The sequence below is a fragment of the Schistocerca gregaria genome, chromosome X (assembly GCF_023897955.1).
Source record: "Schistocerca gregaria isolate iqSchGreg1 chromosome X, iqSchGreg1.2, whole genome shotgun sequence".
Lineage (NCBI taxonomy): Eukaryota > Metazoa > Arthropoda > Insecta > Orthoptera > Acrididae > Schistocerca > Schistocerca gregaria.
Genome location: NC_064931.1, coordinates 409,027,035 through 409,042,864, shown reverse-complemented (window position 1 = coordinate 409,042,864; position 15,830 = coordinate 409,027,035). Strand labels below are relative to the sequence as shown.

Genomic DNA, 15,830 nt, shown 5'->3' with positions numbered 1-15,830 from the left:
TACTAAAGATGTTTTTTGGTTAGCAAAATTTATGTGCTTGAAATGCAAATATTCTGTTCTTCATTGGTCATTATTAATGAAAAATCAGCAGCAGACAATGGTCAGTAACACTGTATACACTTAATTCTTTTTTTTCCTTCTAGGCTGTCTGCTCCAAAGGTACCATACATGAACAGAATGTACTTAAAAATTATATTAGCTAACTGAAATTTACAAATCATGAGCAATCTACAAACATCAGGTGGCTGCCCCAATGCCGCTTGTCCAAGGATTGTCATAATAAGTTTGCATTAATAGGCATTCACTGAAGGACAATTAGTACTACATATTCGCAGCAAGTATTCTTTGCATTGCAGTCAGCAATTATGATCTGAACACAACTAGAAATTTCTTGCCATTTTGTATATTTATGTATAGATTAAACACACAAATCATGTTTACTAAAGCCTTTTATAGCCAATGGCAACACTTCCCATGCTATAAGAAGAGAGGGGGGAAAAAAAATCTTGTTTCAAGAAAAATAAAGAAGAAATAATAATTAGATAAAATCTAGCCACAATACAGAAATATGTCTTAGAGTCCATTATTAATATTGGTAATGGCTTAGAACCATGACAATAACATTTTTATTTTTGGAAACATTACTAACCATTTGTTGCTTTGTAAACAGTTTAAATAGACATTAGAACTGTATCTTATTAGCTCTAGCACAAAGTTAAAATTTCAACTACATTTAGTAACATATTAGGAGACAAAAATTTCTTTAAAAAATGTGAATAGTTGTACAGATTTATCACAATTTTTCAAAATGCATACACCATCTTTCTGCAGTGATTTTCTTTTGTTGACTCTTTAGTCTACATGGCATATAGAATTTATTGAACTAAGCCAAATACACTAACACTCAGAAAAAAAACCATAACACATTGAACAACTAGATACAGCACATTTATATTCACAGGATATGTACATTATGAAGTATGCTGGTTCAAGGTCAACACTGATAGTGCAGCACAACACCCTCTACTAGCAAAATGTACCTGGGCTCTCATTCTTGCTATAAACTAAAGGTAATGGATCAGTGTGATTTGAGAAAATGTGCAAAGATACCTTGCAGATGTATGAACGAACTGTACCATCAAATCAATGAGTTTGAAAGAGAGCGTAGTATTGTCTAGAAAGAATGTGATGCATCAATCAGGGAAACTGCTGCTCGTGGGGACTAAGTATTTCAGTAGCACAAAGGGTGTGTGCAGAATGGTCCATGGAAGGCAAGGAACATGACGAGATGGGTCAGATCACAGAATTAGTCATTTTGCACCTACTAACTTTAATGTAATAACTACAACTGCTCCAGTTCGATGAACAGTTAACACAGTCTATCCTAGAGGGCATACTGTGCAGCATTGATGTCTACTACATCCAGATTCAAGAATGGAGCATGTGAAAGCTACAAAAACCATGCGGAATGAGGCTCAAACTGGAGTGAAAAACAAATTTGGCAGTGTCAAGCTCCATTCGCCTTAAGAGTGGAAAGGGTAAAACATCTATATTAATAAAGGAAGTTCAGTGCACACACTACTACCCAGGCTGTGACTACCCGGTGACTGTATTATCCAACTTACTTGATTAATATTGTAATAATACTTTTAAATGAGGATTCATTGATTTTATGTACTGTACTTTACCAAAGCTTTAGCAAGCATGCACCGGCTACAATATGGTGTTTTCCATTCAAAATGTTTTTGCTTCTAGCACATCTTGAGTCACGATTACAAGTTATGTGCTGTATTGTTACTGTTTAATAAATTACTGGTATCACTTTTCAACATACGACACTCACGACACTCTCAATCAACAATGTACACACACAGAGCAGCACCTCTGTTGGCTACCCAGTGTTCTTTGTTCCTCCAGTTGCTTATCAGACATGTAAAGTGCACACATAGTTAAATAATTATTTTGTGTGGTCCGTTGTGTTTAATTAGAAAGTCTGAAATTGGTGATAAAAAAACCTGTAGTGACTATGGACCTTAAGTTATGAGCTGTAATGTAACCGGATCCTACAGTAGCAGCCAAAACTATTGCTTTGGAGTTAGGGATATGAAAAAGAACTATTGTACTCAGGAAGAAAAATTGAGCAGAAATCGAGTAGTAGTGTGATTTACAAGCTAGTGGAAGTGAAGTAAGAATAAGGGAGACAATGTTGAAATATATGTGGCATGAACATTTAAGAGGAAAAGGTTTGCCTGTTAGTGGGGAAATATTGCAAGTAGTAGTATTGCAATTTCATTGGCAAATAGATGATGATTCAGAATGCACTGCCAGTGATGGATTCTGGGATCACTGGGAAAAATGATTCTGTATTTGTCATATTACCATCACTGGTGAGGCTTTATCTGCTGACAAAGAGACTGTCATTGTTTAAAGACTACCTTTCAAAGTTAATTAACAAGGAGAGAATCTCTGGCAAACAGTTTTACAGTTGCAACGAAAAAGGTTTAAATTGCAAGATTCTTCCTATGAAAATACTTGCTTCAAAAATAGGCTGCAGAAACTGGATACAAGAGAAGCAAGGAATGTGTTACCATACTGGCTTGCAGCAAAGCTAATTACAACCAGAAATGTGGGGCTACATTAATAGGGAATTCATGGAAACACTGAGCTTTGAAAAACCTGAAAAATCAGGAATCATTGCCAATACATTACACTCATCTAATGGAAGCACAGATAAATTCAGCACTCTCTAAAATTTGATTACAAAATGAATTCATACAAGTCACAGAGAAATATTTTAAAAAAAGCAACAGTTTAGCGAGGAAAGCTCTTCTGTTTATTGATAATGCCCCTTTGCATTCTACCAGTTATGCACTCACAGATGGAGATATCGAAACGTTATTTTTACAACCACATGTGACTGCTCTGTCAGCTGATGAACTACAGCATCCTTGAAATGCTAAAGTAGTAGTACCGCTGCAACCCTCTTAATCTGTTAATATCAATGACTGATGATAATTAAGACTGTGCAACTATTCTGAAGAGGATTGACTTACTAGACGTCAGAGTGGTTGTCCGGGGTTGGGTAGAGATTCTGAACATATCACTTGTATGATCTTTGAACATTCTTCTAGACCATGAAGGTGGATATTACAACTTTACATCCATGAGTGCAACTGAAGTCAAAGAGGGAAATAATGACATCATTTCGTTGCTAGAAAATGTACCGGGGCTGTGAGATGATGATGCTGAGGACATCACAAAATGGGTGGCAAACGGTGAAGTTGATGAAGTAAGAAGTCAGAAAATGTTAATAAAATTAGGTTTGGTATTTAAAGAAGGGTGTTTTGAATGATATGGCTGTGTTCGGAAAAGAGAATTAATAGAACTCCAGCCTATTTGCTTTTTGTTAGTTGGCTTTACCTGCCACATAAACCACATAGTAAGAGTCTACTTTATTATAAAAATGTAGCCTTTATTTTAACATATCTTCATGTAATACTATCTTTATTGGAACATTGGCAGTAACATTTATTTGACAAATATATGTAATAATTCTGATGGGTTGTCAACACATTCCATACATAATGCTGTGGACAGATACTCCACGCACGTGCACACGCACACACAGTATTACATATAAATGTGTTACCAACCTATTAGAATTGTTTCACATACTAGTCACATAAATGTTAGAGACAATGTTCCAATAAAGATAGTCTTCATTTTGATCATAAAGCAAACCAATGTAAATATATTTATGTTAAAAGATTATATTTTACCTGTTTGGTATGCCACAAAGATATTCCAATAGAAAGTGTTGATAGCAGGAGGACACACCCAGCATAATAATAATAATTATCTAATGACCACAAAGTAATACTGAAGACTTGAAAAATATAAAATGGATTCACAACTTCATTCACAAACAATGACCAATAAGACTTGACTTTCACTGACATGGTATTTTCACCATATAGGAAACACCTGAAAGAGAGAGAGAGAATCATCTTAGCTTGTATTGTTAGAGAGGCAAAATTTAAATTTGTTATAATAAAGTGCAGCATTAAAAGATGGAGTTAACATTATAAACATTTTTCTTTAAACTGCAAAGGATCACAAATGCTGAAATAAAAAGAGTGTGGGACATGGAAATCAACAGACATAGAGGGCACTTGGAGCATGTGGTGAGAGGGGGTAGAGCAAAAAGGCCAGACATAGGGGGAAAAGGGGGGAGTGAAAGGGGTAGCAGTAGGTGGTAGTGAGGGAGAGAACAGTGGAGGGGGGTCAGTGAAGGGGGTGGGGGGGCAAAGCTGTCAACAAGACCCAAAGATGGGATGGGGCTGCAAAGGGTTAGAGAGATTGGGTAGAGTGAGGGTAAGAGAGGAATGACTGATTGCTTGATTAATTGAGAGGGGTTCTGGGACCAAACAGTGAGGTCATCAGTCCCAAGGTTCTGAAGTGAGTTACATAAGAAAGACGGTCTGCTGAAAGAGGATGGATTCAGTTAGGGGAGTCAAATTATAAAATAATGAATATTAAACACACTCGGTAAAAGCATAAACGATGTGACAAAATCTAAAAAGTGGAAAGGGGGGGGGGGGGGGGCAGTCATGGGATCACAGACCGAGAAGACTAAAAAAAGAACCAACCACAACCAACCTGCCCCTGCTCCAAGACTAAAGGAGAATCTTATATCTGGAAATAGAAACAACTTTCACGGAGGAAACCGAGGACCAGTTCAACCATCCATGAATTGTCTGCTAATCAGGAAGACTATACTTAACATAAAGGGCTGAAAGAAGGGGACATTCCACCAATATATGAGATTATCAGTCTGGCTCCACAACCACATTGTGATGGAAAAGCACCTGTGAGCCAAATGTGGTGGAAGAACCTGAGAAGCTGTTGCTTCTGGGGAACGTCCAAGTGTTGGATCATCTGGTTGCAGAAGAAATACAGCCCCGGGGCTGTGTCTTGTGAAGAGCTAAGAGCCTGCACCCATTCCCATTCAGCGAAAGGTGCATTATAGGACTCAACATGGCATGGGATGAAACTGAAGCAGGTCTGTTCAACTCTGCATTTCTACCAAAGGAAGATAGTAGGGTAGGAAGAGGACGACGATGCCGTCGCAAAGTGTGTCGCGAGGTGTTCTGCGAGGATCAAAGGATCAGAGCACAGGGAACCTTGGAGGTTCAGCCCCTGGACAGTTGACTGTCACTGGTGGCCCAGAAGGCTACAGAGCTTTGACCAAACCTGTGACGAAGAGGCATCCATACCCAGGGAAGAAACATAGTGCTCCCAGCATTCCTTTTTACTCCATTTCATAAGGTAATGAGTCTTAGCATGGAGACACTTAAAAGTGAGGAGGTTGGTCTGTGAAGTGTATAGCTTAAAACGCTGCAGTACCTGTCAGCAGTCTGTACAATGATTGTGACATCTTTGGTCCACTGCAGTACCGGCCAACGATAAGGAGGACCTGTGGATAGGGAGACAGCAGTGCCAGCAGCACGAGGAAGAGTGGAAGAAAAGATGCCTTGCACAACTACTTCAATGGAATTCGAGAGGTGGTCCCCATATGGCTCACACTGAAAATGGGAAATTTTGAAGTGGAGGTTAAACCAAAATGAGGACCTAAACGCCAAAAAGGATGAAACAACAGGCAAAAGGAACAAAATTGCAATTAATCCAGGAAACCAGGTAGATAGCCAGGTAGACATAAATCAGAACACCAACAGAAGGGCAGGAGGTGGCAACGGGGAAAGCAGCAAAGATAGGGAGGAAGGGGGCAGGGTGAAGGAAATGCAGCCAGGGAATGAAGAATGGGCTGCAATAGCTTGGGGCCCCATGTGTGCCATGCACGAACTCAAGAAAGAAGAGAAGAGGAAGGGGGGGGGGGAGGTAAGAGAGGAATAGAGATATGGGAGCAGAGATACAGAAATTCAAGTGAGTAGGGAGATGGTGCTGTGATTCAGGGTGGGGAAGGGGGGAGGGTGGAGGGGGAAGGGAGATGGTGCTGCAACATGTGGGAAAGGAGGTGGAACACAAATGGGGTGACACAGTGGTGTGGCAAAGAAGGAAGAAGAAAGTGGAGGTTGGGAGGGGGCTCATGGGCAATGGGTGGGGGTTGGAGGGTTCCCTAGGGCAATGAGGGGATGGGGTGGGCAGGGGCCAGAAGGGGTGTGGGAGTGGTTTGGGGGGTGGTGATGAAGCGGAGCAGGGGCAACAAGGAGGAGGAGGAGGAGGAGGAGGAGGAGGAGGAGGAGGAGGAGGAGGAGGGGGGGGATGGGCAACAAAGAGGAGGAGGAGGAGGAGGAGGAGGTGGTGGTGGTGGTGGTCAACAAAGAGGAGGAGGAGGAGGAGGAGGAGGAGGAGGAGGAGGAGGAGGTGGTGGTGGTGGGGGGCAACAAGAAGGAGGGGGTGGTGGTGGGGGGCAACAAGAAGGAGGGGGTGGTGGTGGGGGGCAACAAGGAGGAGGGGGTGGTGGTGGGGGGCAACAAGGAGGAGGGGGTGGTGGTGGGGGGCAACAAGGAGGAGGGGGTGGTGGTGGGGGGCAACAAGGAGGAGGGGGTGGTGGTGGGGGGGGGGGGCAACAAGGAGGAGGGGGTGGTGGGAGCAACCTGGAATTTACTTATAGCATACCTTACTAAAAATGACTAGTTTTAGGACCACGTTTTGAAAAGGAATATTTCCGTAGAATCCAAGTTAAAATAATGCAAATATAAAAGCCTTAAACCACAGATTTGTTGTTTCCCATAATTTTATTACAAGAAATTAGAAAAAAAATGCATCTTTGAGGATCCTCAATTTGCCAGTGCTTTGGAATAGTATATATTCATGGCTCACAACAGCAAATGACGTAATCCAACATGGCATCATCCTAGTTGTGCTTGTGATGGAGAAAGCAATGCTGTGACTCACTGGCACATTTCACTCCACACTCCCAAAATCTGGTGTGTGTGATTCTTTCTTTAATGTTTAGGAATACTCTGCAATGTGAAATTACAAGTTGTGACATCACCAAAAATTGTCTAGCTCCAAAACCATATCTGCTTTCATGTTAAGTGTAAGAATGCCTTAAGAGGATGCATTACTGGCTGCACATAAATTCAGTACAATCACACCAATGGGGAATCAAAGCCTGGACAAGAATGCTGACCACCAACACCTTGCAAGCTTGCATACATTGAGGTCCGCAGGCAGTTTCCCTGACAGGGGGCTCTTGAATATCAAGTCCCATATCGTGATGATATAACACTGCCTCCTGGCAAATGCACTTTCCTAGTGAACCAATTGATACATTGGCGAGCCACAACAGCTAGGCACAGTTGCACCTGAAGATTACAAAAAGCTGTCACAGAAATATGCTGCAATTAACACAACATCAACTGATGGAATGCCTGAAAAGTTTTCAACCATCTAATGGATTTCCTATTGCTACAAGTACATAAGGTAACATCTAGTAAAGATAGAATGAGTTTTGTTGCAACACAGGGTGACAGACATACAGGTGATTTTCCCATTCATGAGCTGCTTCTCTGCAGTTTCTGCCGATTTTTTGTTCTTGCATGTGGCTGTGGTGTGTTAAAATTGCAGAAATTTTAAGCTTTTTAAAGAATTGGACATGTAAGGTCAGTCATACCCTTAGGCATATCAATTATTTAATAAATTATGGAACCTACAACTTGTTAAAATTCAGTTAATAAGCCATAATCTTTTTCACATAATTTAATTCTTGTGCTTTTCATATTACTTTTGACATTAGTGTTCCAGTCTTCTCTAAGTGTCCATGACAAACTGCTGTAAAGAATTACGGGAAGTCAGCGTTGGACATCTGCCCCATGTCCCACTGAGCAATAGCTGAGGACTGGATATGTTGTCAAATTATACCTTTATCTTTCACCAATTAAGTACACAATGAAACATCATCATGTCCTCAATCATTTACACAAAAATAACAAATATCTGACATGATGTTGTTGTTGTTGTGGTCTTCAGTCCTGAAACTGGTTTGATGCAGCTCTCCATGCTACTCTATCCTGTGCAAGCTTCTTCATCTCCCAGTACCTACTGCAACCTACATCCTTCTGAATCTGCTTAGTGTAGTCATCTCTTGGTCTCCCTCTACGATTTTTACCCTCCACACTGCCCTCCAACACTAAATTGGTGATCCCTTGATGCCTCAGAACATGTCCTACCAACCGATCCCTTCTTCTGGTCAAGTTGTGCCACAAACTTCTCTTCTCCCCAATCCTATTCAATACTTCCTCATTAGTTATGTGATCTACCCATCTAATCTTCAGCATTCTTCTGTAGCACCAAATTTCGAAAGCCTTTATTCTCTTCTTGTCTAAACTATTTATCATCCATGTTTCACTTCCATACATGGCTACACTCCATACAAATACTTTAACAAACGACTTCCTGACACTTAAATCTATACTCGATGTTAACAAAATTCTCTTCTTCAGAAACGCTTTCCTTGCCATTGCCAGTCTACATTTTATATCCTCTCTACTTCGAAAATCATCAGTTATTTTGCTCCCCAAATAGCAAAACTCCTTTACTACTTTAAGTGTCTTATTTCCTAATCTAATTCCCTCAGCATCACCCGACTTAATTCGACTACATTCCATTATCCTCGTTTTGCATTTGTTGATGTTCATCTTATATACTCCTCTCAAGACACTGTCCATTCCATTCAACTGCTCTTCCAAGTCCTTTGCTGTCTCTGACAGAATTACAATGTCATCGGCGAACCTCAAAGCTTTTATTTCTTCTCCATGGATTTTAATACCTACTCCGAATTGTTCTTTTGTTTCCTTCACTGCTTGCTCAATATACAGATTGAATAACATCGGGGATAGACTACAGCCCTGTCTCACTCCCTTCCCAACCACTGCCTCCATTTCATGTCCCTCATCTCTTATAACTGCCATCTGGTTTCTGTACAAATTGTAAATAGCCTTTCGCTCCCTGTATTTTACCCCTGCCACCTTCAGAATTTGAAAGAGAGTATTCCAGTCAACATTGTCAAAAGCTTTTTCTAAGTCTACAAATGCTAGAAATGTAGGTTTGCCCTTCCTTAATCTAGCTTCTAAGATAAGTCGTAGGGTCAGTATTGCCTCGTGTTCCAACATTTCTACGGAATTCAAACTGATCTTCCCCGAGGTCGGCTTCTACTAGTTTTTCCATTCGTCTGTAAAGAACACGCGTTAGTATTTTGCAGCTGTGACTTATTAAACTGATAGTTCGGTAATTTTCACATCTGTCAACACCTGCTTTCTTTGGGATTGGAATTATTATATTCTTCTTGAAGTCTGAGGGTATTTCGCCTGTTTCATACATCTTGCTCACCAGATGGTAGAGTTTTGTCAGGACTAGCTCTCCCAAGGCCGTCAGTAGTTCCAATGGAATGTTGTCTACTCCAGGGGCCTTGTTTCGACTCAGGTCTTTCAGTGCTCTGTCAAACTCTTCACGCAGTATCATATCTCCCATTTCATCTTCATCTACATCCTCTTCCATTTCCATAATATTGTCCTCAAGTACATCGCCCTTGTATAGACCCTCTATGTACTCCTTCCACCTTTCTTCTTTCCCTTCTTTGGTTAGAACTGGGTTTCCATCTGAGCTCTTAATACTCATACAAGTGGTCCTCTTTTCTCCAAAGGTCTCTTTAATTTTCCTGTAGGCAGTATCTATCTTACCTGTAGTGAGATAAGCCTCTACATCCTTACATCCGTCCTCTAGCCATTTCTGCTTAGCCATTTTGCACTTCCTGTCGATGTCATTTTTGAGACGTTTGTATTCCTTTTTGCCTGCTTCATTTACTGCATTTTTATATTTTCTCCTTTCATCATTTAAATTCAATATTTCTACTGTTACCCAAGGATTTTTACTAGCCCTCATCTTTTTACCTACTTGATCCTCTGCTGCCTTCACTACTTCATCCCTCAAAGCTACCCATTCTTCTTCTATTGTATTTCTTTCCCCCATTCCTGTCAATTGCTCCCTTATGCTCTCCTTGAAACTCCGTACAACCTCTGGTTCTTTTAGTTTATCCAGGTCCCATCTCCTTAAATTTCCACCTTTTTGCAGTTTCTTCAGTTTTAATCTACAGGTCATAACCAACAGATTGTGGTCAGAGTCCACATCTGCCCCTGGAAATGTCTTACAATTTAAAACCTGGTTCCTAAATCTCTGTCTTACCATTATATAATCTATCTGAAACCTGTCAGTATCTCCAGGCTTCTTCCATGTATACAGCCTTCTTTTATGATTCTTCAACCAAGTGTTACCTATGATTAAGTTGTGCTCTGTGCAAAATTCTACCAGGCGGCTTCCTCTTTCATTTCTTTGCCCCAGTCCATATTCACCTACTACGTTTCCTTCTCTCCCTTTTCCTACTACCGAATTCCAGTCACCCATGACTAATAAATTTTCGTCACACTTCACTATCTGAATAATTTCAGATGACATGTATCAAAAACAAAGCAGAAACAATAATTCATCCTGTTATCCAGGGTTCTTTTCATTGGACTTTGAAAGTTCCAATAACGTGTATGTCATCTGTGAGCGTATTTCACAGCCTGACATCTATGTGGCGTGCTCTGTGTAAGTCTACAGAAATCACCCTGTAGTATCCGTTCTCATTCTTTAATGAGAGCCTATGAGATTTCTTGGAGAATCTGTGGTGGAACAGTATGACCACGAACACCTCTGTCAAGCATGTCCCACATATGTAGGATGAGGCTTAGGTAAGGACTCACCGCCAGCCATTCCATTACTTCTATGTCCAGCCTTCAAAAGGCGCTGCTGATGCCTGCTGCGTAAGTACTGCCATTAGAAAAATTCATGGTCCCTACTCTATGCAGCAGCCAGTAGATGTTCAAACAGGATCGAGTCTATGTACTGCCTGGCATTAAGGTGACCATGGACAATGGTGAGATCTGTATAGGTGTCAACATTTAAGCTTCCCAGCAATATCACAGAATCGCTCACCACAGATCTCTGACATGAACACGGCCATCATCTTACGTCAGAGCATATCTGCACTTGTCTGTGAATGACATGTTTGGCCATTGAGGAAGCTGCCAACTGACACGGGAACGGCAGAACTGAAGGTGAGATGCAAGGCATTGTTGAGTCAAGCAGGATACTCTTAACAGGATGTCCAAGTTTTAAGATCGTTTCACATAAACTGTTAATTGCAATCTGATCGGACACAGCAGCTCCAGTGGCCCTTCTGAGATTGTCTTTTAGTGCTCTGGTAGTATCTGTATGATGCTGCAATGCAGAGGACATCAGATATCAGTCTTCATGTGGGGTTGTAATGTGTCTGTGACATTGTCACAACTCGCCTCACGTACTAATCTGTCTCCCTGTAGCGTGTCCACAACCTATGGATGACGCATGGAGATATTGGCATCTGCAGCAACATGACTGAAATTCCATTTCTTGATCAAACTGACTGCCCTTGCAACCTGCACTGCATTAAGATGTCACAGTAAATGTGCTTGGTTGAATCCACAGTCCACAAATGACAACTGCCATCTGTGTACCTCACTACAAAACACTGGGACACAGATACTGACTTCCTCACTTGACACTGTAATGCAAAACACAGCCAACAGCTGCTGAATGATTTTAATTTTTCTCTACATTGAAAGCAAAGATCTCAAGTCATGCAATCAGACCACAGGTTCTGCCTGTATCTAAACAGATTAAACATACTGCATGTTGATACACATGTTCCGCTAATTCTTTTGAACAGTGATTTTTGCACGAAAGCCCCTTCACTGTAATTTAAGAGAGTTGTGCAACTTATTCACAACTGGATACTACTGCGACAATTAGCATTCTAGAACAATGCTGCTTAGTGTGAGGTGTAAGTCTCTATTAACCAATTTTTGAGCCTTTCCACCAGTTTCAGTATTCCAACAAGTCCAAACAACACATTCTGAATAAAAAATTGTGAATGCTTTTCTAAGCTTTCCTCATCTCTTTAGAATTAAAAACACATTCAGCAAACGAATTGTGTGTCCTGTTACAAGTTTCTAGTCTTATCTTTGCTTGTGTGTGTTCATGCTCAACCAAACTATTGAGAGTGCTGCTGTGAGAATTAATATACTCCATATCCTTCTCATAAGCAGCTACAGAAAGTGTGGTTAATAAAGACACACAGCTGTGCACATCTGCACAAGACTAATACATTTGAGGTGTGGTATATGCCCCTGAGGTTCTCCTTTAAATGACATATTTCATCTCAACAGCCATCCACTTGATAGGCATAGGAAACAGTTTGAAACTGAGTTTTCTCTAATGAGTGTTTGTACCATCCTTGTGATACAGGTTGTTAAATCAAGATCTTCATTCCATGTGACACACATTTTCTACAGTCAAGTCACATGGTTGATGAAGCATGCCTATGTCTCTCAGTAATAGAGGACTGGGACTGCTCACCAGCCCCTAGCTCAGTGCTTCCAGGGTTACCAAACTTGTACCCACACAGACTATCTGGGCTCCCCATGGTACTTGTGACTTGACACGTTCCAATAGCAAAGTTCATTTTAAAACACTCGATGAGTTTTCTACTTCCATCCATAACAGATCACAACTGTATGGCAAGCTAAAGCTGTTCCAACACTGTATTAATCATGTTGGCTTAAATGTTTTGATATTTCAGTAATGATGCATACTTAAATAAAAGGTAGTTATGGTGAGTGTGAGAATGGCAGGCAGAGAGAGAGAGAGAGAGAGAGAGAGAGAGAGAGAGAGAGAGAGAGAGAGAGATCCACTGGATTAAACGTCCAAAACCAATAAGTCTAGTATCAATACATAGACTGTTCTTCCTCACTCAATGTGGTTCTACATCCATTGTTCCTTTTTATCCTTGGAGGCAAATGTGTTTCACTTTCCCTTAACTCTGGTCATTTATTACAGATCACACATTGTGTACACAATTACTGACCTAAGTAATATTCAATGATTGTTCTTGTCCTTCCAAAAATGTGTCTAAAGCACAATTCACATAGTTTCTAATTTGTTTTCCCTTGAAAGTTTCATGTAGCTTCCTAAGTTGCTGGCTTTGATTCATTGTGGTGAATTTAACTTCTTCTATTTCTTCTCATAAAGTTTTTCACTCCATGTTTGAATGTGTGTGCGTGCGCGTGCATTCTTGTCACTTCCTTAGCAACAAAAGGAGATTCTTATTTTAAGCTATTGTTCTACTACTCCTGAAGGGCCTTCTGTATTGGAGATGGTAAGGGGACGCTCAGCATCTCTTTGGATTTATACTAACTCTGTGTTCAGAATGTACCATTGTTGTGAGGTGAGCTTTTCTGAGCCAAGATTTAATCTGAATCTGGGTTGCACTATTACTAGATCCGATATCTGGTTGAGAACAAACAAGTTGTGCTTTAGTACCTCATCCATTTTCACCAGTGTCCATAAAATATGGTGGCATCATACTTGCATAACATGTGAGCCACTTCGTCTGTGCCTATGGGGTCGTCAGATTCAGATGAGCTGTTCTCATAACACCAGGGCTATAGATTTGGGTCACCAGCACACGACAGAACTTCTGTTTATTTATATTTTCTTATTCTGACCATCTTGCTTTTCATTTTTGGGAGTGACTGAGTTGCATATGAAAAATTATGTTTATAGTAAGCTTTTTGCCATAAAGACACCCATCACTGTGACTCTCAGTGGTTTCAGCATATTCTCCCACAGACACCATCAAGGTGGCCCTCAGATCACCATCTGGCATTACTCAATTCTAAGATATTTGCAATGACTGCTAAAAGTTGCCTTCTTCTCTGGCAAATGCACAAATTGAGCCTCTACTCTATTCACGGGTGTTGTGTGCCATCCTAGTTTCTCATGTGTAGCCTTTGAAAGCTGGTAGTTGGAAGCTCCTGGTCATGTAGCTACTCCACTCACAATTTGTGACTCCACCCTTTGGTTTGGCTGCCCCTGACGGGGGGAACAGATGTCTCTGGCAACTGCCTGATGCAGATGAGATTCTAACAATGCAGGTTGGTTCATTAGAGTTATTTAATTTCTTCCCTTCTACCACCTGTATCTGTTGACATTCTAACATTTCATAGTTACATGTTCTTAAGTTGTTTTTTCTTCTTTTAACAAATGTGTGTGTAAAACATTCTATTAAATTTGTCACTGATACAAATGTACGGCCGAATAAAGCTTTTTTTTTTTAAGTACAATAGAATCTCTACAAGGTATGAGGAGCCACGATGTCTGCAGCACTACCAGCAGGACGTACAGCTGAAGATTCAAATGGGTAACATGAAGAAACTTCCTGGTAGACTAAAACTGTGTGTTATAACTGGACTGAACCTTGTGTTTACTGGCTATGCTCTTACTACATGAGCTAGCCAGGAATGACCCACACTCTACTCACCCATAATAGCCTACTCAGAGTATTACCCACAAAATGCAGAGAGCCCACTTTCAAGTCCTGGGCCAGCACACAGTTGTAGCCTGACATGAAGTTTCAGAACAGCTGTCATGCCAGAGAGAAAGCTGCATTGTGGCAAATATGATGACTGATGTGGACAAGTACATATCTTTTCTGTTACAGGGAGATGGATTTTTGGGCAGGGGGCAGAGAGGTACTTGATAGTGTTGTTCCAACAATTTGCATACACCTGTAGTCATGTAAACAACAGAGAAAGGAAGATTAGAGTAATTATCCCATCATCAACAATGTCATCAGAATTGGAGTACAAGCTTGGATTGGGGAAAGATGGCAGATTCTCCTCCTCCTCCTCCTCCACAAAGATAATTAACATATAAGAATGAATTGACTTTGAGGATTAAACTGCAGCTAAACTGATTCAATGTGTCTTCCACATGGATTAATGGTTCTACAGAATGCCACAGAAACATTTCTCAGACCTTAACAGAGTCCTCCCTCCAGCATATGAAGCACTGAATTGACTCATAAGAGGGCAACTCATCCTTGGATCAGCAGTAATCATATTTTAATACTGTTAAGTGAATTTTAACTTTTTCTATCAATTTATTGAGATGAGCATTGGTACAGACATCAAATGTCAGCCTCAACACCACAATACTTAGGAATGTTTACTGATCTCTTGAGGGAGACATAAGACTGGTTGTCCTATACTTTACATGGACAGTGAGCTGTGCGACTGCTGTGTGTTGTCAAGCTTCCATGTTCCATCAAAGCTGACCTCCACTCGCCACACAAAGTTCATGAACTTTACAATTCCCTAACTAGCAACTTTCTTATCTGAACTAGAGCTGGTAACATCTGGTTAGCTGACACGTAACTGGAGTTTCTGACAAACAGTGAGCTTCCTACTGTGACAGCAGTAATCTGCGCATCTCTATTATACACAACAGACTGTTTCAAGTCATGTGCCTCCACACAATTTGTTAAGCCCCATGGGGGGAGAGGAGCCGGCAGATACAATTGTGCAAACAATGTTGTTAGAAACTAGCTAAGAGGAAAAGAAAAGGGGAAAAGGAGGGGAGGGAGGTGGCAAGAATAAGGTGTACACAATGTCGCCATGGAAAATTCAACTTAGGAGATATTCAAAAACATTTTGTTAAGCTTAAGGAACGCAGTAATACTACTTTTTTGCAAGTTAGGATCAGTAGGAAAAACAAACCTGTCATGTTTGTATACAGCATTAGTAGTGTCCTGCTTGACACAGTCACATAATTTAAGTATCTGGGTGTAACATTGCAAAGCGATATGAAATGGAACAGGCATGCATAGATTGTGACAGGTATGGCGAATGGTCAACTTTGGTTTATTGGGAGAACTCCAGCAAAGTGTT

At 40.7% G+C, this 15,830-nt stretch overlaps 1 protein-coding gene across 2 annotated transcripts in view; it reads right to left on the bottom strand.

Annotated features, from left to right (window-relative positions):
* LOC126298720 (polyamine-transporting ATPase 13A3-like) overlaps window positions 1-15,830 on the bottom strand; it is a 218,197-nt gene that overhangs the window by 152,517 nt on the left and 49,850 nt on the right. For both annotated transcript variants that reach the window (XM_049990147.1, XM_049990146.1), the window contains exon 3: window positions 3,780-3,984. In XM_049990147.1, the coding sequence (XP_049846104.1) occupies window positions 3,780-3,984 (205 nt within the window). The remainder of the gene's footprint in view (window positions 1-3,779; window positions 3,985-15,830) is intronic.